Source organism: Artemia franciscana, chromosome 3 (genome assembly GCF_032884065.1).
Source record: "Artemia franciscana chromosome 3, ASM3288406v1, whole genome shotgun sequence".
Classification (NCBI taxonomy): Eukaryota; Metazoa; Arthropoda; class Branchiopoda; order Anostraca; family Artemiidae; genus Artemia; species Artemia franciscana.
The window spans coordinates 48681793-48708027 of NC_088865.1; the positions used below are offsets into that span (position 1 = coordinate 48681793).

Genomic DNA, 26235 nt, shown 5'->3' on the forward strand with positions numbered 1-26235 from the left:
GGTCATTCTTAATGAATTGGGACAAAATTTAAGCTTTAGTGTAAAGAGCGAGGATCTGACAAGGGGGTGAACCCCCTCATATATGTAATAAAAATATGAGAATACAAAAGTTCTTTACGTAAGCTAATTTATAAGTTACGTAAATCTTTTACTAATAAAAATATTCGTAAAAAATTAAAAGTTCTAATTGCCTTTTTAATTAACCAAAAAATCGGAGGGCAACTAGGCTTCCTCCCCCGCTCTTTTTTTCTAAAAATCATTCGATCAAAATTATGAGAAAGCCATTTAGCCAAAAAAAAAAAATGCAAATTTCGTTTTAATTATTCCTCTGCGGAGAGCCAAAATCAAAACATGCATTGATTCAAAAACGTTCAGAAATTAAATAAAAAAAACAAGTTTTTTTAACTGAAAGTAAGGAGCGACATTAAAACATAAAACGAACAGAAATTACTTCTTATATGAAAGAGGCTGCTTCCTCATCAACGCCCCGCTCTTTACGCTAAAGTTTTTTACTGTTTTAAAAAGAAGAATTGATAGACAGAGTCAAACTTTAGCGTAAAGAGCGGGGCGTTGATGAGGAAGCAGCCTCTTTCATGTACGAAGTAATTTCTGTTCGTTTTAAGTTTTAATGTCGCTCCTTACTTTCAGTTAAAAAAAACTTGTTTTTTTTATTTAATTATAAGTTAAGACGAGATTTGCATATTAATTTTGGCAGATCTATTCTGTATATGAAGGGTTGCCCCATCTTAATACCTTGCTCTTTACGCTAAAGCTGTAAGCACTTTCAAAAAGCTTCCTAATCTAATTAAATGGAATTAATTAATTAATTTCAGTAGCCGTTCTTAAGAAATTAGGACAAACAGTTAAACTTTAGAATATTGAGCAAAGTCTTGAAGAGGGATAATCTTTCATATATAGTATGATTTTTGTTCGTTTTGTGTTTTAGTTTTGTTCCTAACTTTTAGTTTAAAAAAAGCCTGTTTTTTATTCAATTCCTGATCGTTTTTCAAATAATGCTGGTAAATCTGGCTCACCCTCCATGAAATATATCCTCCCCCTCTCACGTAAAAATCCTCCGTGAAAAATTTATCCAATGTAAATTGTATCCCTCCCCCCATAAAATTCCCTCCGGATAGTTCCATCCTCGCTGAAAATCCCCCAACCTGTAAAATTGCTTGCAGACAATTCAGCCTGAAAAATTATCCTTAGCATTCGTTCATTTGAATAAGACTTCATTGGAATAGTCTCTAATCGGTTTCTTGATCAGCCGCCCTGGCCGAGTGGGTTGGTGCGCTGGATTCGGGATCCTGTGTCTGAGAGGACGTGGGTACGAATCCCGGTGTACCCAATTGTTCAGTTTGGGACGGGGGTCAGTGGCGTGATCCTGTAAGCTTAGCCAGAGTCGACCCAGCTCTAAATGGGTACCTGGAGAAATCTGGGGAAGGTAAACAGGAAGGGTGTGCGAAAGCACAGGTTGGCTGGCCCCCAACCCCCCATCGCACTTCCTGGCTGAAGGGCCAAGAAACGGAGATCAGCACCGCCGGTGCGGACTGCAAAGTCTAAATGCCGCATCCTTTACCTTTTTTTTTTTTTCTTGATCACTCTGGAATTGCCCCCTTCCATAGAAATTGCTTCCTTGAAATCAAAACTCGTGGAGAATAGCCCCCGAATGATTCCCCCGGAATATCTTCACATGTAAAATTTGGCAAAGAGAATGTAAGACAATTAAAAAGAATTTCGTATAGTCATTTTGTCAAATCGCCCCAGTGTAAAATTTCCCTTAGAATATTCACACCCCCCCCCAGAAATACCACTCCTCGAGGAAGGTTATCCATATAGAAATCCACCCCACGCACACCCCTCCCCCTCCAAAGGAAACAAAAGTGTCTATATACTTCCCAATAACAAATACCATACGTAAACAATGGGCAAATTTCATAACTTACAGGCCTCTCCTTACGGACTGTGGGGGTTATATTATACCTAAAGGCATCATTGTTTGATCTTTCACCTATACTGAACAAAATGGTTGTCTCAAAATTTTCATCAGATAACTTTGGGGTATAATAGGTGTAGAAATAGGGCCAGATGCCCTCCAATCTTTTGGTCACTTAAAAAGGGCAATAGAACATTAAATTTCCGTTCGAATATACCATCTTCCGATCTGGGACCATTTTTTCAAAGCAGTCTTCTAGCAAAAATAGCAAAACTATTTTTTTATGTATATTTTTATACATATTATTATGCATATTTTATGTATTTTATTGCATTTTATACATATTTTTATACATATTATATTTATACATATTTTTGTATATAGGAGCTTGAAAATTCTACAGCAAGGTTCTCCAGTACGCCAAATATGATGGCGTGATCTTAATTATGATTCCTTGAATTTTAGGGGGTGTTTGCTCCCTATGTAAAAAATCAGGGAAATTTTCTCAGGCTTGTAACTTTTGAATGGTAATTTAAACTTGGTGAATCTTTTATATTTGGAATCAGTATAATAAGCTGATTCTTTTGATGTATATACTGGTATTAAAATTCCTTTTTTGGAGTATCTGTTATTATTGAACCAAATTGCACCCTACATTTCGTTACACGAACGGTTTGATACCATATAATATGTCGCTATTATGGGCGGCATATATTGATAAATAGAGAAAAAATAAAAAACTAGAAGTCTATCTATGGTTGTTGCTGGTAAGTACTTGATTTTTTGCATTATTTTCCACCAAAATTTGTAAACCGGTGGGATTATAAAATTGAAACAGGAAAATTATAATAGATTGCATGCATTGACTTTGTTTTGAAATGAACCTCCAAACAAAATAGCTAAGGACATTAGCAAATTAATAACAGAGAAAACTTAAAAGGGTAGAAATTATAAATTAAAGGATAGAACGTAAGAACTTACGTATAAATGTATTTTTACGCATAAAATGTCTTTACGAACAAAACGTAAACGTTTTTACACTAACGCTACGCATAAACATAAGCGTTTTTTAAACTTTTTTTTTTACGTGTAAACGAAAATATTACCTCAACAGAATATGACTTCACAATTGCGGCCTTTATACGGTCGTCTGCAATACTACCATTGCTACCTTTGTCTAACATTTTCTAGCTGAAAAAGGGTAAAAGGTAAGTAAAAAAGGAAAAAGTTGAGTGTGAAGAAATCAGAGATACAATACAGTTGCCTTTTCCCAGGTTGCTACAAATAGAAACCCTTAGACAATCAAGGCAAAGGTTAAGAGCAAAATCTTAATAGCTCAGTTACCAAATCAATTAGCTTAATAATTAGTGTGAATATAAGCATCAAATAATATGTTGAATAGGATAGCTGCCAAATGAATCAACTCTAAAAAGTGAATCTGGGATAAATGTATTAAAGACGTTTCATACTTGGCTTTGATTATGACGTAGGTTACTATTCATTAGGTGAGGAAAACATACGGTTTGGTTTGAGCCTTTTAATTTAATATATAAAGAGGGTATTAACGATAGCCCTCTTTTAGTGCCCTCGGAGGGGGGGCACTTCACCAATGAATTAAAATATAAACTGGGTCGATGTAAAATCTATTTCTCCGGCACCAAGGGGGGGGGGGGGGTCGTAATTGTTCGATTCCTTTCAATGAAAACACCAAAAAAGAGTGATTTCCACAAACAAGAAAAGGTGCTTTTTAAAATCTAGGGAAGAATATAGGGTATGGTAAATGTTTCGCCCCCTAATTGCCGCCAAGTGCCACAACGCAAATACAACGCCCAATGGAGCGGTACTAGCTCAGTGGCTATTGATGGTATGTATGTGCTGTTTATTTGTTTCTGTTTGTTCGTTTGTTCGTGGGGGGGGGGGAGGGGCAGTCCAATCCATCACACTTTTTACGCCAGAGTCTCGACTCATTTCCTTGAATCTCCCTATAGTAACAATAACGATAGTAATAATAATAACTATAAAAACAATTTATGTTTAAATATATAAAATTGGTGTTTGTTTCACAGGGGCACAAAGCTATGAATGTATCAAGATTTGAGTAGTGTATTAAATTATTTTTATGAAACGAAAATGCACCATTTTCTGACTCTTCACATTAGAGTATTTGAAGTAGGGATCAAAAAGAAACAAAATCAGTCTCAAGAAGCCACGAGGCCTTTAAAACATCGCTGTTGTTTTACAACAGCTTAAAACAGATTAGTCATACGCCGGATGACACACTTCAAACTTTTGCTTTGACTCTCCTGGTTCTTTAACACATTTTTGTAACTGTTAGCTTTTCTTTTAACTGTAAATTTTTTCTAACTGTTAAGAAAAATAAAATTTTATGTTTATATTATATATCTACATTTATGTCGAATTACAACGAATTGTACTTCCAAATTTAAATTTATGACTATCCTGTTTTTTGCGTTACTTTTTGTAAGTTCTTCATTAATTGGCTAACATTTTGTAATTATCCTGTTATTGTGCATTGGCAATACCTGACACAAAGAGAAAAAATAGAGCGACAAAGAGAAAACGAGGTAAATCCCTGCGAGCGAAAACAGAGAAAAATTTAAATATTTCCTCAATGCAGGAAAAGAACAAAAGTATTGATCAAATTCACAGGGACATATGCATAGACAGACCTTAAAAACAAAACTAAAATAGAAGAGGTGAAACAGTGCAAGGGCAACAGTGAAAAGGCAACTGAAAAAAAAATCGATGTTGAACCCTAGATTAAATTTTCGATTGAAAGTTTATCTTGTGCAAGCCTTTCAGAATGCTAATCTTTTTCCAAATATAAAACTATCAGATTTCTCATTCAATTACGAAATATGATTTTCTAAGAAATAAGAAGAATCGGAATTAATCCAGAATTAACCATGTTTCACAACTTAGTGAGATTTCTGATAATAAAACACCTCGAAAAAGATCACCATTCATATCGTGCATGACCAAATATCGTGATCAACTGAATGGGGATAGTGTCAATAGGCACGTACACATGATTTTTCTGAGGGATGGGGATTAAAAATAAGTTTTATTTCGTAACTGGAATAAGAAGTGCCAATAAATTTAAACAATTTTGGATTTTAGGGGGTTGAAGCCCAAAAATCCTTCTGCTCTCTCTTTTGCTTATACGTTTTCATATCAGCTCTATTGTGACGGCATAAATTCTCATAGTTTGAATTGGTTGAATTGGTTGTTTGAGGGCAGTCAAAAAGCTCAATATAATTATTGGTCTAGTAAATATTGTTTGCATGAAATATTCATTCTTAAGCACCTATAGGCAAAGAACGACTGCCACTACTAACAACTCACATCAGCTCCAGGCCGCCTATCGCCAACACAGCTCTTCACGGTCCTTCTCTATTCCGATATATTCTACACCCTCTTTACACCCTCCCGAGAAGTTCAAATTTCCCTTAAATATTTCCAAGTGACATCTTTCCACCCCAACCGTGGACGACCAGCTTTTCGTTTGGTCCTAAAAGGTTGGCCGAAAAGGACAATCTTTGGCAATTATTCATCCCTCATTCGCAGAACCAAGTTCCTAAGTAAGAAACGACTTGGACTAATAGGAACCAAAACTTTAAAATAGTAGATTTTCAATTGCAGTAAATGCATAAAAAAATGCTTTTGGTGATAATTCTAATGTGTAAAAACAATTAACATACTAAATATTTAAATGTTAATTAAACAATCTTATAGTGTTCTCCTACAGTGTATTACAGTGAAAAACAGGGGCGTCACTTGGGGGACAAGGGGGGAGGGGGCAGTTGACCCATAATGTTATAGAGAAAGTAATTATTATATATCCCATACCCCCTGACTACCCGGATAAGGATCCCTTGTCCACTCCAATAAAATGCTGAAGATTCGCCCCTGGTGAATAATCTCCTATAGTGAATAATCCAACACTGTAATGTGCATTTGCTTCAAATCTTTTCGAAGGTAATCGGTAAATAAACACTTGCCGTTGATTATTTGCCACATTTGTTGCACTGTAAAACTTCAGTGCAAAGAGCTGGGGATTGAGGCGGGGGCCGTACCCCAAATATATAGCGCAATCTTTTTTGTTTTAATGTCGCTCTTTGCTTTCACCTTAATTGAAGTTTCTTTCTATATATATATATATATATATATATATATATATATATATATATATATATATATATATATATATATATATATATATATATATATATATATATATATATATATATATATATATATATAATTGCTTTTGAGAAGATAAATATTTATGCTTAATTGACTTAATTGAAGTTAAACATTTTGCCGTTGTTCAGGAGTATTTAGGCAGGGACTAAGACTCATGATGAATAATAAACTCTTGTTAGGTTGAAAAAGAAGCAAAAGCAAAATTTAGGAAGCTTTAACCAGTGATAATTAATATGTTCCTTAATCAAAGCCAGCTTAAGCGAGGGACAGAAGGGGCACTTACCCCGGGTGCATAAATTTTAAGGGGGGAAAATCTCAAGTCAGTATGTTAATGGCTATAACCATTTTGTATTTTTTTAAATTTGACTTTATTAAAATAAATTAGAGGATGCAGTTAATAAACAAAAATAATTAGTGAACTAAACATAATTAAATATTAATAATGAAAATAATTAAATTAGTTATAATTAAAGAACATAAATAAAAAATTAAAAATTAATTTAAAAATTATTAATTAATTAATAATTTGAAAATAATGTTGTTAATAAATGGAAATTCTGTTAAAATTTGGCCTGAAAATCTTTAATTGACAAGGACGGCATAAGTAGGACTTTCACCCCGGGTACAAGAGAGGCCAGAACCCCCAATATGATTAATTATTCAAATTGAAGCTGGTTTTCCAACTGAGTGTGCTTTATTTTGCCTAGTGTCATTCTTCATCATTTGTATAACTTGCATAAGCAGCATAATATACAGAATAAAAACAAATTAGTAACTCAAATTTGGTGTATTAAGGATAGTACCTTCAAGGTATACTTTCAATTGGAACAAAGCAAAAATTACACATATTTCACTAAAATAGCACACAAGTCAGAAATTTATTTTTTTCAAATTAGAATGATGGTTACTATACATATCAAATAAAGCAGATCTGGGTTGTACGAACTTCATTTGCAAGCCTTTCAAATTCAAATAAAGAAAACTCATGTTAGCTTAAATAAAATGAAAGATAAAGCAGAATGGAATAGGAAAATTACCTCAAAAGTCTGGAGCGTATCCAAGGGTATTCAGTGCAACAAGTGGTTTCCCAGTTTATATAGCTTCTTGAGCAAGACGCAGTCTCTTGATACTTTTGTTTTAGCCAATGAGAAATCTCGTTCAGATAGAAGAAAGTTTCGGACTGCGAGTAAGCGAGCCAATTTAGTTTTAGAGTGTAATTAAACAAAAAAAACAAGTTTTTTAATTCAAAGTATGGAGCGACATTAAAACTTAAAACGAACAGAAATTACTTCGTATATGAAAGGGGCTGCTTCTTCCTCAACGCCTCACTCTTTACACTAAAGTTTGACTCTTTCTCTCAACTCTTCTTTTTAAAACAGTAAAAATCTTTAGCGTAAAGAGCGGGGCGTTGATGAGGAAGCAGCCCCTTTCATATACGGAGTAATTTCTGTTCGTTTTAAGTTTAATGTCGCTCCTTACTTTCAGTTAAAAAAACTTGTTTTTTTTAATTTAATTTTTCAACGTTTTTGAATCAATGCATGTTTTGATTTTGGCTCTCCTCAGAGGAATAATTAAAACGAAATTTGCATATTTATTTTTTTGGCTAAATGGCTCTCTCATAGTTTTGATCGAATGATTATGAGAAAAAAAGGAGCAGGGGAAGAAGCCTAATTGCCCTCCGATGTTTTGGTTACTTAAAAAGGCCACTAGAACTTCTAATTTCTTACGACTGTTTTTATTAGAAAAACATATATGTAACTTATAAATTAGCTTACGTAACGAACTTTTGTATTCTCATGTTTTTATTACATATATGAGGGGTTCACTCCCTCGGTTGAGTTCCTTGCTTTATTTGATGATTATTTATGTAAACTTCTGTCTGTAAAAAATGAATGCATAATCATGGGTGATTTTAATTTTGATTTGTTATGTTTGAATAGCTATAATTTTGAGTTTTTTAACTTGATGTTATCGCATGGTTATTTTCCAATGAATCGCCTTCCTTCTAGAATAACTGAACATTCTGCTACTCTTATTGATAATGTGTTTCTCCCTTCAAATTTAGTTCCTGATTCTTATTGTGATATCATGATCCATCCGGGATCTGATCATCATCCTGTTTCATGTACGATAAAGCAACGGATCCCGACTTGCGAAAAGTCTAGGCGTAAACTTATAAGAGATCTTCGGCCGGCAAATTTACATGAGTTCCGTGAACAAATAAGTGTAATATCGTGGGAGAAAGTGTATGAAGAACCGGATCCCTCGCGTGCCCTCAACAACTTTCTTGGGATAATTACTCCGATATTTGAGTCTGCTTGTCCCTTGAAACTTACTAGGAAAAAAGAACGAGATATCCCCCGAAAACCCTGGATTGATGATGAAGTTGTTGAAGCTATAAATGCTCGTAACGCTTGCTTCTTTAAAAGTTTAAATGACTCATCTGAAGAAAGTAAAAATGAATATATTCGTCAACGAAATTTAGTGAATAAGTTAAGACGTTCAAAAAAAAAAAAAATATTACATCGAAAAATTTAATGAACAAAAAGGTGATATGCGGGGCACTTGGCAGACCATTAACGGCGTGATTAAAGGCACAGGTAAACATTATGGCCTCATAAATGCTATCACTGTCGAGGGTGTTACATTGACTGATAAGCAGCAGATTGCTGACGAGTTTGGTAAATTCTTCTCTGGTATTGGAAGTAGAATCGGGGAAGACACTTCTCACGGAGACCCAGCGAAAAGTGACACGCTCTTTGAAGATAATCGAGGTGAGCATCATAAATTTCAATTTGAAAAAGCGTCAATTGAAGAATTAACAAAAATTGTGAAGAATTTAAAGTCAAATGCTGCTGGTATTGACGGTTTGAATCTGAAAGCATTCAAAGTAGTTTCAGTGTATCTACTACCATGTCTTCTCTACCTCGTTAACCTGTCACTTGAAGTCGGCCAATTCCCTGAAGCGCTTAAGCAAGTAAAGGTCCTACCACTGTTCAAATCAGGCAATAAGCAAGATATGACGAACTATCGACCTATAAGCTTGTTACCACTATTCTCAAAGATATACGAGAAAATAGTACATCGACAGCTGTATGAATATTTAGACAAGCTCGGAATATTAAGTGAGTCACAGTTCGGTTTCAGAACTAAACATTCAACTGTTCATGCGGCATACCATCTAATGGAGTGCGTTAATAGTGCCCTAGAAAGGAATCTTATCCCTCTTACTGTGTTCATAGATTTTAAAAAAGCATTTGATACCGTTGATTTTAATCTTTTATTAAGTAGGCTAGCTTGTTTGGGAGTCCGTGAGAAGTGTTTGAATTGGTTTAGGTCTTACTTGCATGGTAGGTCCATCAAAGTTATGATAGATGATGTGGTAGGGAAACCCTTCAATGTGAATTGTGGAGTGCCCCAAGGTTCGGTATTAGGACCTTTACTGTTTCTTATATACGTGGATACAATGCGTTTTTACATTCCTGGTGCCGTAGTTACATCATTCGCAGATGACACAGCGCTTACAGTGATTGGGGAATCTGTCGAAGATCTTATAGAGATAACTAATGTAGCTTTGGAGAATTTATCTCAGTTCATAAAGCATAGTTTTCTTGCAGTGAATACTGAGAAGACTAATTATATGATATTTAGTCGTATTGGTAAAGTTGTAAATAACTGTCATAGTATTCTTTTACAAGGTGTTTCCATCAGTCAGGTTTTTCAATGTAGATATCTAGGATTTTATTTTGATGTAAATTTTAGTTGGATTCATCATTGCAAAGTTTTATCTTCAAAATTGGCTCGCGGAGTTGGTATTTTAAGAAGATTTCATGATTTTTTTCCTCTACATGTCCTGAAAGCAATTTATTATTCAATTGTCCATCCTTATTTAGTGTATGGTTGTTCATTGTATGCAAGCAATTTTTCTAGTCATGTAAAAAGGGTCCAGATTATGCAGAATAAGGCAATTAGAAGTTTGGGTGAGTATCTTGAGTGTGGTAGTACTAGAGATAGTTTTAGAGATTTAGATATCTTGAATATTGATTTTATCAAATCTCAACAGATTTCAATTTTTGTATACCAGGTTTTAAATGGATTGTCTCCACAATATTTTAGAAGTTTTTATCGATATAATTCAAATTACCACGATTATTCTACTAGGAGCTCTGATCAGCTGACTAGTGAAATCAGGCATACAACGTGATCTGGGTTTATGATTAAACATGTAGGTGTTGTTATTTGGAACTCAATTCCAGAGAGTGTTAGGTGTTCTGAAAATCTTTTGTTATTTAAAGTAAGAATAAAAAATTATTTTTTGAATAAATTATAAATTATATTGTTTAAATTTTTATCCCTTTTTTTTCTTTTTTTATGATGAGAGATGGCTGTTTAGAGATTGTATAGTGTTTCGTCTTTTTTTTTTTTTTTTTTTTTTTTTTTTTTTTTTTTTTTTTTTTTTTTTTTTTTTTCTTTGATTTTGAATGAATAGTTATCATTTATTTGTTGTAGTTTGCTGCTGAACAGGGACATTTTAGGTCCCTAAATTGAGCAGTATATTATTGATTGTAAGTGCAATTTTAGTAATTTTTATTTGATGAAATAAACGCATACCTACCTACCTACCTACCTACCTACCTTCGTTTTAAGTTTTAATGCTGCTCCTTACTTCCAGTTGAAAAAACTTTTTCATATTTATTTTTTTATCGTGTTTTTTAAATAATGCTAGAAAATCCTGCACTCCCTTCATGGAAATTTTCTTCTCCCATGACAAATTCCTCCATGGAAAGTTCCCCCAACCTGTCCCCCTCTTCTCAACCCCTCCCCAAACCGAAAAATCCCCCTGAAAACGTCTGTACACTTCCCAATAACCATTATTATATGGAAGCACTGGTCAAAGTTTGTAACTTGTAACCCCTCCCACAGAGACTGTGGGGGAGTAAGTCATCCCCAAAGACATAGTTATAAGGTTTTTCGACTACGCTGAATAAAATGTCTATCTCAGAATTTTGATCCGTTGACTTTGGAAAAATAATTAGCGTGGGAGGGGGCCTAGGTACCCTCCAATTTTTTGGTCACTTAAAAGGGCACTAGAACTTTTCATTTCCGTTAGAATGAGCCCTCTTGCAACATTCTAGGACAACAGGGTCGATACGATCGCTCCTGGGAAAAAACGCATCCGTGATCTGCCTTCTGGCATAAAATACAAAATTCCACATTTTTGTAGATAACAGCTTGAAACTTCTACAGTAGGGTTCTCTGATACGCTTAATCTGATGGTGTGATTTTCATTAAGGTTCTATGACTTTTAGGGGGTGTTTCCCCCTATTTTCTAAAATAAGGCAAATTTTCACAGGCTCGTAACTTTCGATGGGTAAGACTAAACTTGATGAAACTTATATATATATTTGGAATTACCACAAAAAGCCAAGTCTTTTGATTTATTAATTGTTATCAAAGTTGTTTTTTTTTCAGAGTTTAGGTTACTACTGTGTTGAGCAAATCCTTGCTTACTGTTCATTGCCCCGAATGGTTTGAAAGTGCTAGGAACAAAACGTTGTGTAATGCCAGAGCCACATTACAGTCACACCTGAAAAAATAATCTAGTCTTCAGCAGGGCAAGACTTATGAATGACAAAGGTCCCTCGGGGATTTTAAGGTCAAGGATTTCCAATTGATACGAAATGTTAGTTACGTAACTTTGATACAGATTGATAAAAAAAAAAAACGGTGACGAAAAAAAACTTTTAAAGAATTTTTACGGGAGCAAAAAAAAAAATTATAGACAGCGCAATAGCGATGCCTAAGTAACAAACGATGTTAGCACAATGTATTATTTATTTTTTTATTAGTTTTTTTTTTGTTTGGTTTGTCTTAGACCAGGGCATTTCGTATCGAAGGAATTGTCGTATAAACTTCAAAAAGGACTCATCAGATTGGAAATTGAAAGAGCTAGTGTCCTTTTTGATAGTCAAAAGTGATAGGAGGGCAACTAACCCCCCTGCCACACCCACCATTTCGTCAGCTACATCTAATCAAAATTTTGACATGGCAATTTTGTTCAACATAGTTGAAAGGTCGAGAAATTATATCTTTGAGGATGATACCCCCCTACCCCCTTAAGTGCAAGGTGGTAAGTTATGCCCTGGAGGCATATATGGTTTCTTATAGAAAGTTTTGTCGTAGAAACTCCAAAAAGGGCACAATCAACTGGAAAAGGAGAGAGCTAGTGACCATATTAATAGCCAAAAGTGATCGGAGGGGGAAGAGCCCCCTAACGCCCATCATTTTATTGGAAATTGAGATAACCGATACGAAAGTGATCCGAAGGTAAATGCCCCCTCCCCCGTACACCTATTATTTCCCCAAACACTTCCAAACGAAATTTAGGAATAGCCATTTTGTTCAATGTATTTCAAAAGTCCAGAAATTATGTTTTTGAGAATGACAAATCCCCCTGGCACTCAGGGAAAGGGTTGTAAGTTATACCTTGGGGCATATAAAGTTTTATAAAAAGCTTGGTCATGCAAAATTCGGAGGAATAAAACTAAATTAAACACTAGTATGTTGTTAAAATGTTGTTATAATTCTTGAAAATTTTCTTCAGCATAAAAATAACAGGCGAAACTATAAATTCTTAAAGAAAAGCCGAAAAGATTTAAACTATTATTTTCTTTTTCCCTGGAAAGACTATGTCAATATAAAACACAAAGAAATTTATTAAAAAAAAACTTTTTCAACAAAACAAGCTTTTCAAAGAACAGTAAAGAACTCCATTAGACCAAAAATGAGAAGAAATAAAATCAAATAATTAACCAAGTGTAAAACTACCACAAATCAGCATCAATAAATAAGTGAAACCCAAAACGAATAGTAATTACAATAAATAATCGAGTCAAACTCAAACCGAGCAGAAATTAATATGAGTAGGGCTCAAAACTCTTCAGTCTTCCCAAAGCCAGAACAAAGGACCCCTATAAGGCTTTTATGGAATGGGTGGTTGTATAAACTTTAGATGGGGCTCATTCAATCTGAAACTGAAAGTTATAGTGTCCTTCTTAAGAGTCAAAAGGAATTTGAGAGCAACCACACCCCCCATATAATATCCCCAAGGCCATCCCATCAAAATTTGGAGATAGGGGTTTTGCTCATTGTAGTTCAAGGGTCTGGGTCCGTAAATAATGTTCTTGAGGAAGACAACCGTGCCTCCACAGGTATCAAGGCAAGGATTGTAATTTATGCCCCGGAGGCATATAAGATTTTGTTTGGAAAGGGGGGCTGTATATACTTCGGAGGGAACTCATTGAATTGGTAATCTGGATTTCTAGTGGCCTTTTTAAGAATCAAAGTGACCAGAGAGCAGCTACCCCCTCCCCCAACATGTCATTTTTCTCAAAATACATCGAATAAAAAGTTTTAAGACAGTAATTTTTCTGAAAATAGTCTGATCATATAGCAAAGCTTCTAGGGTTGATACAAACCACCAAAGCCTGAGGGCGAGGGCTGTAAGTTATGCCGTTAGGTATTTATGGTTTTTATCAAATGGATGGTTGTTCAACTTTAGAAGAGGCTCATTCGGGAAACAATTTTTGAAGTTCTAGTTCCTTTTAAAACAGTTCGTGGTAACGAACCGTAAGTAAGGAGCGACACCGCTGAATAGTAACCGAAACTCTGAGAAACAAAGCTTTGATACCAATGAACACATTAAAATAACCGAACTTTGATGCTTATTCAAAATGTGTAAAACTTATCAAATTTAATGTTACCCATCAAAAGTTACGAGCCTGAGAAAATTTACCCAATTTTGAAAAAGTGAGAAAAATACCTCCAAAACATCATGTGATCTTAATGAAAATCGCACTATCAGATTCAGCATACCAGAGAGTCCTACTGTAGAGGTTTCAATCTCCTATGTACAAAAATGCGGAAGAAAGATCACGGATGCTTGTTCATTTGTTGTTGTTTTTTTTTTTTTTTCCAAGGGTGATTGTATCGAACAGGTGATTGTAGAAGATCGGAAGAGGTCTCATTTGATTAGAAATTAAAAGTTAAAGTGCCCTATTTAAGGGACAAAAAATATTGGAGGGCAGCTAGCCCACTTCCCACGATGATTTTTCCCCAAAATCACTCGATCAAAATTTCGAGATAGCCATTTTTTTCAGCATAGTCGAAAAATCTAATAACTATGTCTTGAAAATGAATTGAACCCCAACAGTTGCCAGGGGAAGGGCTGCAAGCTATGGACTTTGCCCATTGTTTACATATAGTATTTGCTATTGGGAAGGATACCAATATTTTCAGTGGAAATTTTTCTGGTGGAGGGGAGGGGTTACGTGGGAGAATCTTTCTATGGAGGGGTTTTTCGTCGGGGTAAAAGAATTTTCCTTGGAGGGGGATTTGGATTTCCCAGTATTATTTAAAAAACGCCCTTGGTGCATATAAAACGATCAGAAATTAAACAAAAAAAACAAATTTTTTCCACTGAGAATAAGGAGAAATAATTAAACTTAAAACGGATGGAAATCATTAAGTATATGAGGAGAGTCGTCCTGTTCTCGATACCTCGCTCTTTACGCTACAGTTTGATTATTTTTTCTATTTGTTTAAGAATGAACTCTAAAGTCGTATAAATTCCACATGGGGCATATTTGATTTGAAATTGAATTTTTATAGAAAGGGTGACCGTGTAGGCTTTAGAGGGGATTAATTGGATTGATAATCAAAAGCTCTAGGGCCCTTTTTAAGAGTCAAAGTTATCAGAGCGCAGCAACCCCCCCCCCTCCCCATACACACACATAAACACGCCGTGTTTTCCTGAGATGCATCCAATAGATATTTTGAGACAGTCCTTGTATTCAAAATAGTCCGAAGATCATAAAAGGCTTTTGAGGTTGATACAAACCAACAGAGCCTGAGGGTGAGGGTTGCAAGTTATGCACCTGGGGTTTTTAAGGGACATATGGAAGAGATGGTTGTATAAACTTTAGAGGTGGCTCATTTGGCTGAAATTGGAAGTTCTAGTTCCCTTTCAAGAGCCAGTAATGATGGAGGTCAACTAGCCCCCATACCCAACTACCTCTCTTTTCATCAAATGTATCTGATTAAAATTTTGCGAGGGCAACTTTGTTGAAAATAGTCCAATGAACATACAACAAGGCCTCCAGGGTTGACAAAATCCCCCAGAGCCCCGGGGAAAGTTTTTTATGGATTAGGTGGTCGTATTAAATTCAGATGGGTTTCATGTGATTTTAAATGAGAATTTATAGTACCCTTTTTGAGATTCAAAGTGATTTGAGAGAAACCAATCCCCCTCCCATCATTTCCCAAAATAAACAACCAAACAAAGTTTTAAGATATCAATTATTTTCAGTATTGTTGAAAGGCTCAGTAATTATGCGTTTGGGGATGCCCCCCTACCCGAGGCCTCAGGGAAAATGCTGCAAGTTATGCAATTTGTTTATTATTTACATATAGTATAGGTTAATGAGAAAAGGTATGCATGTTTGATTTCTACTTTCTCAAAAAACGTAGGGCATTAAAATGAGTCTTTTGGGGGATGATGAGGGTAGTGATAAACTAAATCATAACATGTTACATGTATATGGGTTGTCAAAGGGTGTAACTCGGGAATGATAATGACATGAGAGATGATCATTTGACCAAAAAGCCAATATTTGCATCCTACTACTACTACAACTATTGCTGCTTCTGCTACTAGTACAAGTACTATTACTATTACCACTGCTATCACTAAAACTACTACTTCTGTAGGGAGTACTCTAAGTCTCAAGATATTTAAAAAACTATCTGAGAAAATGTTGAAGGGGAGATTTGAACTAAATCTAAATATGCTATGTGTACACAGATTGCTGATACGGATTTATCAGCAATATTTTTGGAACGGCTCATCGTATCAAGAGGAAACTTCAGGGAAATCAGGAGCGGGATGTTCAGTTAACCAAAAGGCAAAATGCACCTGATACTACTGCTATTAATCCTGCTGCTACTACTGTTGCTACTAATAACTATACACTTCTTATTACTGCTACTACTACTCCTACTACTACTGCTACTACTGTGATACTTGCACAATTATGGCTACACGTATGAAGGTGAAAATTTGACAGAATATTGAGGGGGAATTTAAACTAAATCCGAACATAATATGCCCATGAATATTGTCAAAAGAGCTTATCTCAATAATTGATTTGGGTTTTAAGTTGGAACTTTTTAAGAATACTTAAAGGGGGACGTCAATTGACAAAAAGGTAATATATCCATACCAGTACAAACACTAATACCGCTGCTACTTTTTCTTTTGCTACTACTACTACTAAACTACTCCAACTACTATTTCAATGGCAACAACTTATAAGGCTTAGAGTATTAAGGTGAAAAATGTGTCGAAAGTGCATTTCAACAATATTTTTGGAACGGCTTAAGGTGTTAAAGTGAAAATTCCGGTGCATCATGAAAGCGATGTTCAACTAACCAAAAGGCAAAATTGGCATGCTACTACCGCTACTGATACTTCTGCTACTACTTATACTACTACTTGTAATATAACACTTACAAAAAAATTAAATGTTTTCACTTTTATAATTTTAATAAATCAAATATAATTAACACTCCAAGGAATAGATATGAGCATATGTGTATTAAAGTCACAATAAACTTTTATTTGTATTTCTTCAGTAGACTGCAAAGTATGTTCTGCCATTGGGAATGCATATAGTTTGACTAAGTTATTTATTGTAATTTCTGTTCGCTTTAGGCTTCACTTTAGATCAAATTTAGAACCAAAGATCTGAAAAAAGTCCTGTACCAGGCCTCTAAATATTTTCTTCGCTACTCTATAAATGTAAATTGTTAGGTGCAAAATAAGGGCATAGAGCCTAAGCCACATTAATCTAAAATAAAAACTAGATCAAATCTAGAGCCAAAGATCTGAAAAAAGTCCTGTACCAGGCCTCTAAATATTTTCTTCGCTACTCTATAAATGTAAATTGTTAGGTGCAAAATAAGGGCATAGAGCCTAAGCCACATTAATCTAAAATAAAAACTAGATCAAATCTAGAGCCAAAGATCTGAAAAAAGTCCTGTACCAGGCCTCTAAATATTTTCTTCGCTACTCTATAAATGTAAATTGTTAGGTGAAAAATAAGGGCATAGAGCCTAAGCCACATTAATCTAAAATAAAAACTAGATCAAATCTAGAGCCAAAGATCTGAAAAAAGTCCTGTACCAGGCCTCTAAATATTTTCTTCGCTACTCTATAAATGTAAATTGTTAGGTGAAAAATAAGGGCATAGAGCCTAAGCCACATTAATCTAAAATAAAAACTAGATCAAATCTAGAGCCAAAGATCTGAAAAAAGTCCTGTACCAGGCCTCTAAATATTTTCTTCGCTACTCTATAAATGTAAATTGTTAGGTGAAAAATAAGGGCATAGAGCCTAAGCCACATTAATCTAAAATAAAAACTAGATCAAATCTAGAGCCAAAGATCTGAAAAAAGTCCTGTACCAGGCCTCTAAATATTTTCTTCGCTACTCTATAAATGTAAATTGTTAGGTGAAAAATAAGGGCATAGAGCCTAAGCCACATTAATCTAAAATAAAAACTAGATCAAATCTAGAGCCAAAGATCTGAAAAAAGTCCTGTACCAGGCCTCTAAATATTTTCTTCGCTACTCTATAAATGTAAATTGTTAGGTGAAAAATAAGGGCATAGAGCCTAAGCCACATTAATCTAAAATAAAAACTAGATCAAATCTAGAGCCAAAGATCTGAAAAAAGTCCTGTACCAGGCCTCTAAATATTTTCTTCGCTACTCTATAAATGTAAATTGTTAGGTGAAAAATAAGGGCATAGAGCCTAAGCCACATTAATCTAAAATAAAAACTAGATCAAATCTAGAGCCAAAGATCTGAAAAAAGTCCTGTACCAGGCCTCTAAATATTTTCTTCGCTACTCTATAAATGTAAATTGTTAGGTGAAAAATAAGGGCATAGAGCCTAAGCCACATTAATCTAAAATAAAAACTAGATCAAATCTAGAGCCAAAGATCTGAAAAAAGTCCTGTACCAGGCCTCTAAATATTTTCTTCGCTACTCTATAAATGTAAATTGTTAGGTGAAAAATAAGGGCATAGAGCCTAAGCCACATTAATCTAAAATAAAAACTAGATCAAATCTAGAGCCAAAGATCTGAAAAAAGTCCTGTACCAGGCCTCTAAATATTTTCTTCGCTACTCTATAAATGTAAATTGTTAGGTGAAAAATAAGGGCATAGAGCCTAAGCCACATTAATCTAAAATAAAAACTAGATCAAATCTAGAGCCAAAGATCTGAAAAAAGTCCTGTACCAGGCCTCTAAATATTTTCTTCGCTACTCTATAAATGTAAATTGTTAGGTGAAAAATAAGGGCATAGAGCCTAAGCCACATTAATCTAAAATAAAAACTAGATCAAATCTAGAGCCAAAGATCTGAAAAAAGTCCTGTACCAGGCCTCTAAATATTTTCTTCGCTACTCTATAAATGTAAATTGTTAGGTGAAAAATAAGGGCATAGAGCCTAAGCCACATTAATCTAAAATAAAAACTAGATCAAATCTAGAGCCAAAGATCTGAAAAAAGTCCTGTACCAGGCCTCTAAATATTTTCTTCGCTACTCTATAAATGTAAATTGTTAGGTGAAAAATAAGGGCATAGAGCCTAAGCCACATTAATCTAAAATAAAAACTAGATCAAATCTAGAGCCAAAGATCTGAAAAAAGTCCTGTACCAGGCCTCTAAATATTTTCTTCGCTACTCTATAAATGTAAATTGTTAGGTGAAAAATAAGGGCATAGAGCCTAAGCCACATTAATCTAAAATAAAAACTAGATCAAATCTAGAGCCAAAGATCTGAAAAAAGTCCTGTACCAGGCCTCTAAATATTTTCTTCGCTACTCTATAAATGTAAATTGTTAGGTGAAAAATAAGGGCATAGAGCCTAAGCCACATTAATCTAAAATAAAAACTAGATCAAATCTAGAGCCACAGATCTGAAAAAAGTCCTGTACCAGGCCTCTAAATATTTTCTTCGCTACTCTATAAATGTAAATTGTTAGGTGCAAAATAAGGGCATAGAGCCTAAGCCACATTAATCTAAAATAAAAACTAGATCAAATCTAGAGCCACAGATCTGAAAAAAGTCCTGTACCAGGCCTCTAAATATTTTCTTCGCTACTCTATAAATGTAAATTGTTAGGTGCAAAATAAGGGCATAGAGCCTAAGCCACATTAATCTAAAATAAAAACTAGATCAAATCTAGAGCCACAGATCTGAAAAAAGTCCTGTACCAGGCCTCTAAATATTTTCTTCGCTACTCTATAAATGTAAATTGTTAGGTGAAAAATAAGGGCATAGAGCCTAAGCCACATTAATCTAAAATAAAAACTAGATCAAATCTAGAGCCACAGATCTGAAAAAAGTCCTGTACCAGGCCTCTAAATATTTTCTTCGCTACTCTATAAATGTAAATTGTTAGGTGCAAAATAAGGGCATAGAGCCTAAGCCACATTAATCTAAAATAAAAACTAGATCAAATCTAGAGCCACAGATCTGAAAAAAGTCCTGTACCAGGCCTCTAAATATTTTCTTCGCTACTCTATAAATGTAAATTGTTAGGTGAAAAATAAGGGCATAGAGCCTAAGCCACATTAATCTAAAATAAAAACTAGATCAAATCTAGAGCCAAAGATCTGAAAAAAGTCCTGTACCAGGCCTCTAAATATTTTCTTCGCTACTCTATAAATGTAAATTGTTAGGTGAAAAATAAGGGCATAGAGCCTAAGCCACATTAATCTAAAATAAAAACTAGATCAAATCTAGAGCCAAAGATCTGAAAAAAGTCCTGTACCAGGCCTCTAAATATTTTCTTCGCTACTCTATAAATGTAAATTGTTAGGTGAAAAATAAGGGCATAGAGCCTAAGCCACATTAATCTAAAATAAAAACTAGATCAAATCTAGAGCCAAAGATCTGAAAAAAGTCCTGTACCAGGCCTCTAAATATTTTCTTCGCTACTCTATAAATGTAAATTGTTAGGTGAAAAATAAGGGCATAGAGCCTAAGCCACATTAATCTAAAATAAAAACTAGATCAAATCTAGAGCCAAAGATCTGAAAAAAGTCCTGTACCAGGCCTCTAAATATTTTCTTCGCTACTCTATAAATGTAAATTGTTAGGTGAAAAATAAGGGCATAGAGCCTAAGCCACATTAATCTAAAATAAAAACTAGATCAAATCTAGAGCCAAAGATCTGAAAAAAGTCCTGTACCAGGCCTCTAAATATTTTCTTCGCTACTCTATAAATGTAAATTGTTAGGTGAAAAATAAGGGCATAGAGCCTAAGCCACATTAATCTAAAATAAAAACTAGATCAAATCTAGAGCCAAAGATCTGAAAAAAGTCCTGTACCAGGCCTCTAAATATTTTCTTCGCTACTCTATAAATGTAAATTGTTAGGTGCAAAATAAGGGCATAGAGCCTAAGCCACATTAATCTAAAATAAAAACTAGATCAAATCTAGAGCCACAGATCTGAAAAAAGTCCTGTACCAGGCCTCTAAATATTTTCTTCGCTACTCTATAAATGTAAATTGTTAGGTGCAAAATAAGGGCATAGAGCCTAAGCCACATTAATCTAAAATAAAAACTAGATCAAATCTAGAGCCACAGATCTGAAAAAAGTCCTGTACCAGGCCTCTAAATATTTTCTTCGCTACTCTATAAATGTAAATTGTTAGGTGCAAAATAAGGGCATAGAGCCTAAGCCACATTAATCTAAAATAAAAACTAGATCAAATCTAGAGCCACAGATCTGAAAAAAGTCCTGTACCAGGCCTCTAAATATTTTCTTCGCTACTCTATAAATGTAAATTGTTAGGTGCAAAATAAGGGCATAGAGCCTAAGCCACATTAATCTAAAATAAAAACTAGATCAAATCTAGAGCCACAGATCTGAAAAAAGTCCTGTACCAGGCCTCTAAATATTTTCTTCGCTACTCTATAAATGTAAATTGTTAGGTGCAAAATAAGGGCATAGAGCCTAAGCCACATTAATCTAAAATAAAAACTAGATCAAATCTAGAGCCACAGATCTGAAAAAAGTCCTGTACCAGGCCTCTAAATATTTTCTTCGCTACTCTATAAATGTAAATTGTTAGGTGCAAAATAAGGGCATAGAGCCTAAGCCACATTAATCTAAAATAAAAACTAGATCAAATCTAGAGCCAAAGATCTGAAAAAAGTCCTGTACCAGGCCTCTAAATATTTTCTTCGCTACTCTATAAATGTAAATTGTTAGGTGCAAAATAAGGGCATAGAGCCTAAGCCACATTAATCTAAAATAAAAACTAGATCAAATCTAGAGCCACAGATCTGAAAAAAGTCCTGTACCAGGCCTCTAAATATTTTCTTCGCTACTCTATAAATGTAAATTGTTAGGTGCAAAATAAGGGCATAGAGCCTAAGCCACATTAATCTAAAATAAAAACTAGATCAAATCTAGAGCCACAGATCTGAAAAAAGTCCTGTACCAGGCCTCTAAATATTTTCTTCGCTACTCTATAAATGTAAATTGTTAGGTGCAAAATAAGGGCATAGAGCCTAAGCCACATTAATCTAAAATAAAAACTAGATCAAATCTAGAGCCACAGATCTGAAAAAAGTCCTGTACCAGGCCTCTAAATATTTTCTTCGCTACTCTATAAATGTAAATTGTTAGGTGCAAAATAAGGGCATAGAGCCTAAGCCACATTAATCTAAAATAAAAACTAGATCAAATCTAGAGCCACAGATCTGAAAAAAAGTCCTGTACCAGGCCTCTAAATATTTTCTTCGCTACTCTATAAATGTAAATTGTTAGGTGCAAAATAAGGGCATAGAGCCTAAGCCACATTAATCTAAAATAAAAACTAGATCAAATCTAGAGCCACAGATCTGAAAAAAGTCCTGTACCAGGCCTCTAAATATTTTCTTCGCTACTCTATAAATGTAAATTGTTAGGTGCAAAATAAGGGCATAGAGCCTAAGCCACATTAATCTAAAATAAAAACTAGATCAAATCTAGAGCCACAGATCTGAAAAAAGTCCTGTACCAGGCCTCTAAATATTTTCTTCGCTACTCTATAAATGTAAATTCTTAGGTGCAAAATAAGGGCATAGAGCCTAAGCCACATTAATCAAAAATAAAAACTAGATCAAATCTAGAGCCACAGATCTGAAAAAAGTCCTGTACCAGGCCTCTAAATATTTTCTTCGCTACTCTATAAATGTAAATTGTTAGGTGCAAAATAAGGGCATAGAGCCTAAGCCACATTAATCTAAAATAAAAACTAGATCAAATCTAGAGCCACAGATCTGAAAAAAGTCCTGTACCAGGCCTCTAAATATTTTCTTCGCTACTCTATAAATGTAAATTGTTAGGTGCAAAATAAGGGCATAGAGCCTAAGCCAAATTAATCTAAAATAAAAACTAGATCAAATCTAGAGCCACAGATCTGAAAAAAGTCCTGTACCAGGCCTCTAAATATTTTCTTCGCTACTCTATAAATGTAAATTGTTAGGTGCAAAATAAGGGCATAGAGCCTAAGCCAAATTAATCTAAAATAAAAACTAGATCAAATCTAGAGCCACAGATCTGAAAAAAGTCCTGTACCAGGCCTCTAAATATTTTCTTCGCTACTCTATAAATGTAAATTGTTAGGTGCAAAATAAGGGCATAGAGCCTAAGCCAAATTAATCTAAAATAAAAACTAGATCAAATCTAGAGCCACAGATCTGAAAAAAGTCCTGTACCAGGCCTCTAAATATTTTCTTCGCTACTCTATAAATGTAAATTGTTAGGTGCAAAATAAGGGCATAGAGCCTAAGCCACATTAATCTAAAATAAAAACTAGATCAAATCTAGAGCCACAGATCTGAAAAAAGTCCTGTACCAGGCCTCTAAATATTTTCTTCGCTACTCTATAAATGTAAATTGTTAGGTGCAAAATAAGGGCATAGAGCCTAAGCCACATTAATCTAAAATAAAAACTAGATCAAATCTAGAGCCACAGATCTGAAAAAAGTCCTGTACCAGGCCTCTAAATATTTTCTTCGCTACTCTATAAATGTAAATTGTTAGGTGCAAAATAAGGGCATAGAGCCTAAGCCACATTAATCTAAAATAAAAACTAGATCAAATCTAGAGCCACAGATCTGAAAAAAGTCCTGTACCAGGCCTCTAAATATTTTCTTCGCTACTCTATAAATGTAAATTGTTAGGTGCAAAATAAGGGCATAGAGCCTAAGCCACATTAATCTAAAATAAAAACTAGATCAAATCTAGAGCCACAGATCTGAAAAAAGTCCTGTACCAGGCCTCTAAATATTTTCTTCGCTACTCTATAAATGTAAATTGTTAGGTGCAAAATAAGGGCATAGAGCCTAAGCCAAATTAATCTAAAATAAAAACTAGATCAAATCTAGAGCCACAGATCTGAAAAAAGTCCTGTACCAGGCCTCTAAATATTTTCTTCGCTACTCTATAAATGTAAATTGTTAGGTGCAAAATAAGGGCATAGAGCCTAAGCCAAATTAATCTAAAATAAAAACTAGATCAAATCTAGAGCCACAGATCTGAAAAAAGTCCTGTACCAGGCCTCTAAATATTTTCTTCGCTACTCTATAAATGTAAATTGTTATGTGCAAAATAAGGGCATAGAGCCTAAGCCAAATTAATCTAAAATAAAAACTAGATCAAATCTAGAGCCACAGATCTGAAAAAAGTCCTATACCAGGCCTCTAAATATTTTCTTCGCTACTCTATAAATGTAAATTGTTAGGTGCAAAATAAGGGCATAGAGCCTAAGCCACATTAATCTAAAATAAAAACTAGATCAAATCTAGAGCCACAGATCTGAAAAAAGTCCTGTACCAGGCCTCTAAACATTTTCTTCGCTACTCTATAAATGTAAATTGTTAGGTGCAAAATAAGGGTATAGAGCCTAAGCCACATTAATCAAAAATAAAAACTAGATCAAATCTAGAGCCACAGATCTGAAAAAAGTTCTGTACCAGGCCTCTAAATATTTTCTTCGCTACTCTATAAATGTAAATTGTTAGGTGCAAAATAAGGGCATAGAGCCTAAGCCACATTAATCTAAAATAAAAACTAGATCAAATCTAGAGCCACAGATCTGAAAAAATTCCTATACCAGGCCTCTAAATATTTTCTTCGCTATTCTATAAATGTAAATTGTTAGGTGCAAAATAAGGGCATAGAGCCTAAGCCACATTAATCTAAAATAAAAACTAGATCAAATCTAAAGCCAAAGATCTGAAAAAAGTCCTGTACCAGGCCTCTAAATATTTTCTTCGCTACTCTATAAATGTAAATTCTTAGGTGCAAAATAAGGGCATAGAGCCTAAGCCACATTAATCTAAAATAAAAACTAGATCAAATCTAGAGCCACAGATCTGAAAAAAGTCCTGTACCAGGCCTCTAAATATTTTCTTCGCTACTCTATAAATGTAAATTGTTAGGTTCAAAATAAGGGTATAGAGCCTAAGCCACATTAATCCAAAATAAAAACTAGATCAAATCTAGAGCCACAGATCTGAAAAAAGTCCTGTACCAGGCCTCTAAATATTTTCTCTACTATATTCTATACCTTGGCTACTATACAAATGTAAATTCTTAGGTGCAAAATAAGGGCATAGAGCCTAAGCCACATTAATCTAAAATAAAAACTAGACCAAATCTAGAGCCACAGATCTGAAAAAAGTCCTGTACCAGGCATCTAAATATTTTCTTCGCTACTCTATAAATGTAAATTGTTAGGTGCAAAATAAGGGCATAGAGCCTAAGCCACATTAAACTAAAATAAAAACTAGATCAAATCTAGAGCCACAGATCTGAAAAAAGTCCTGTACCAGGCCTCTAAATATTTTCTTCGCTACTCTATAAATGTAAATTGTTAGGTGCAAAATAAGGGCATAGAGCCTAAGCCACATTAATCTAAAATAAAAACTAGATCAAATCTAGAGCCACAGATCTGAAAAAAGTCCTGTACCAGGCCTCTAAATATTTTCTTCGCTACTCTATAAATGTAAATTGTTAGGTGCAAAATAAGGGCATAGAGCCTAAGCAACATTAATCTAAAATAAAAACTAGATCAAATCTAGAGCCACAGATCTGAAAAAATCCTGTACCAGGCCTCTAAATATTTTCTTCGCTACTCTATAAATGTAAATTGTTAGGTGCAAAATAAGGGCATAGAGCCCGAGCCACATTAAACTAAAATAAAAATTAGATCAAATCTAGAGCCACAGATCTGAAAAAAGTCCTGTACCAGGCCTCTAAATATTTTCTTCGCTACTCTATAATGTAAATTGCTAGGTGCAAAATAAGGGCACAGAGCCTAAGCCACATTAATCAAAAATAAAAACTAGATCAAATCTAGAGCCACAGATCTGAAAAAAGTCCTGTACCAGCCTCTAAATATTTTCTTCGCTACTCTATAAATGTAAATTGTTAGGTGCTAAATAAGGGCATAGAGCCCGAGCCACATTAACTAAAATAAAAACTAGATCAAATCTAGAGCCACAGATCTGAAAAAAGTCCTGTACCATTCCTCTAAATATTTTCTTCGCTACTCTATAAATGTAAATTGTTAGGTGTAAAATAAGGGCATAGAGCCTAAGCCACATTAATCTAAAATAAAAACTAGATCAAATCTAGAGCCACCGATCTGAAAAAAGTCCTGTACCAGGCCTCTAAATATTTTCTTCGCTACTCTATAAATGTAAATTGTTAGGTGCAAAATAAGGGCATAGAGCCTAAGCCACATTAATCTAAAATAAAAACTAGATCAAATCTAGTGCCACAGATCTGAAAAAAAAATCCTGTACCAGGCCTCTAAATATTTTCTTCGCTACTCTATAAATGTAAATTGTAGGTGCAAAATAAGGGCATAGAGCCTAAGCCACATTTATCTAAAATAAAAACTAGATCAAATCTAGTGCCACAGATCTGAAAAAAAAG

General features: G+C 34.4%; 1 protein-coding gene across 3 annotated transcripts in view; it reads right to left on the minus strand.

Annotated features, from left to right (window-relative positions):
• The window catches only part of LOC136025353 (tyrosine 3-monooxygenase-like), a 224749-nt gene that overhangs the window by 64793 nt on the left and 133721 nt on the right, over nt 1-26235 (minus strand). The window contains exons 1-2 of one of the 3 annotated variants that reach the window (XM_065701289.1): nt 7201-7359; nt 3043-3127 (exon numbers count right to left, since the gene is read on the minus strand). In XM_065701289.1, the coding sequence (XP_065557361.1) occupies nt 3043-3120 (78 nt within the window). In that variant the 5' untranslated portion in view covers nt 3121-3127; nt 7201-7359. Of the gene's footprint in view, nt 1-3042; nt 3128-4626; nt 4682-7200; nt 7360-26235 lie in introns of those variants that run through there. The other 2 variants (XM_065701290.1, XM_065701291.1) reach the window with 2 other exon arrangements.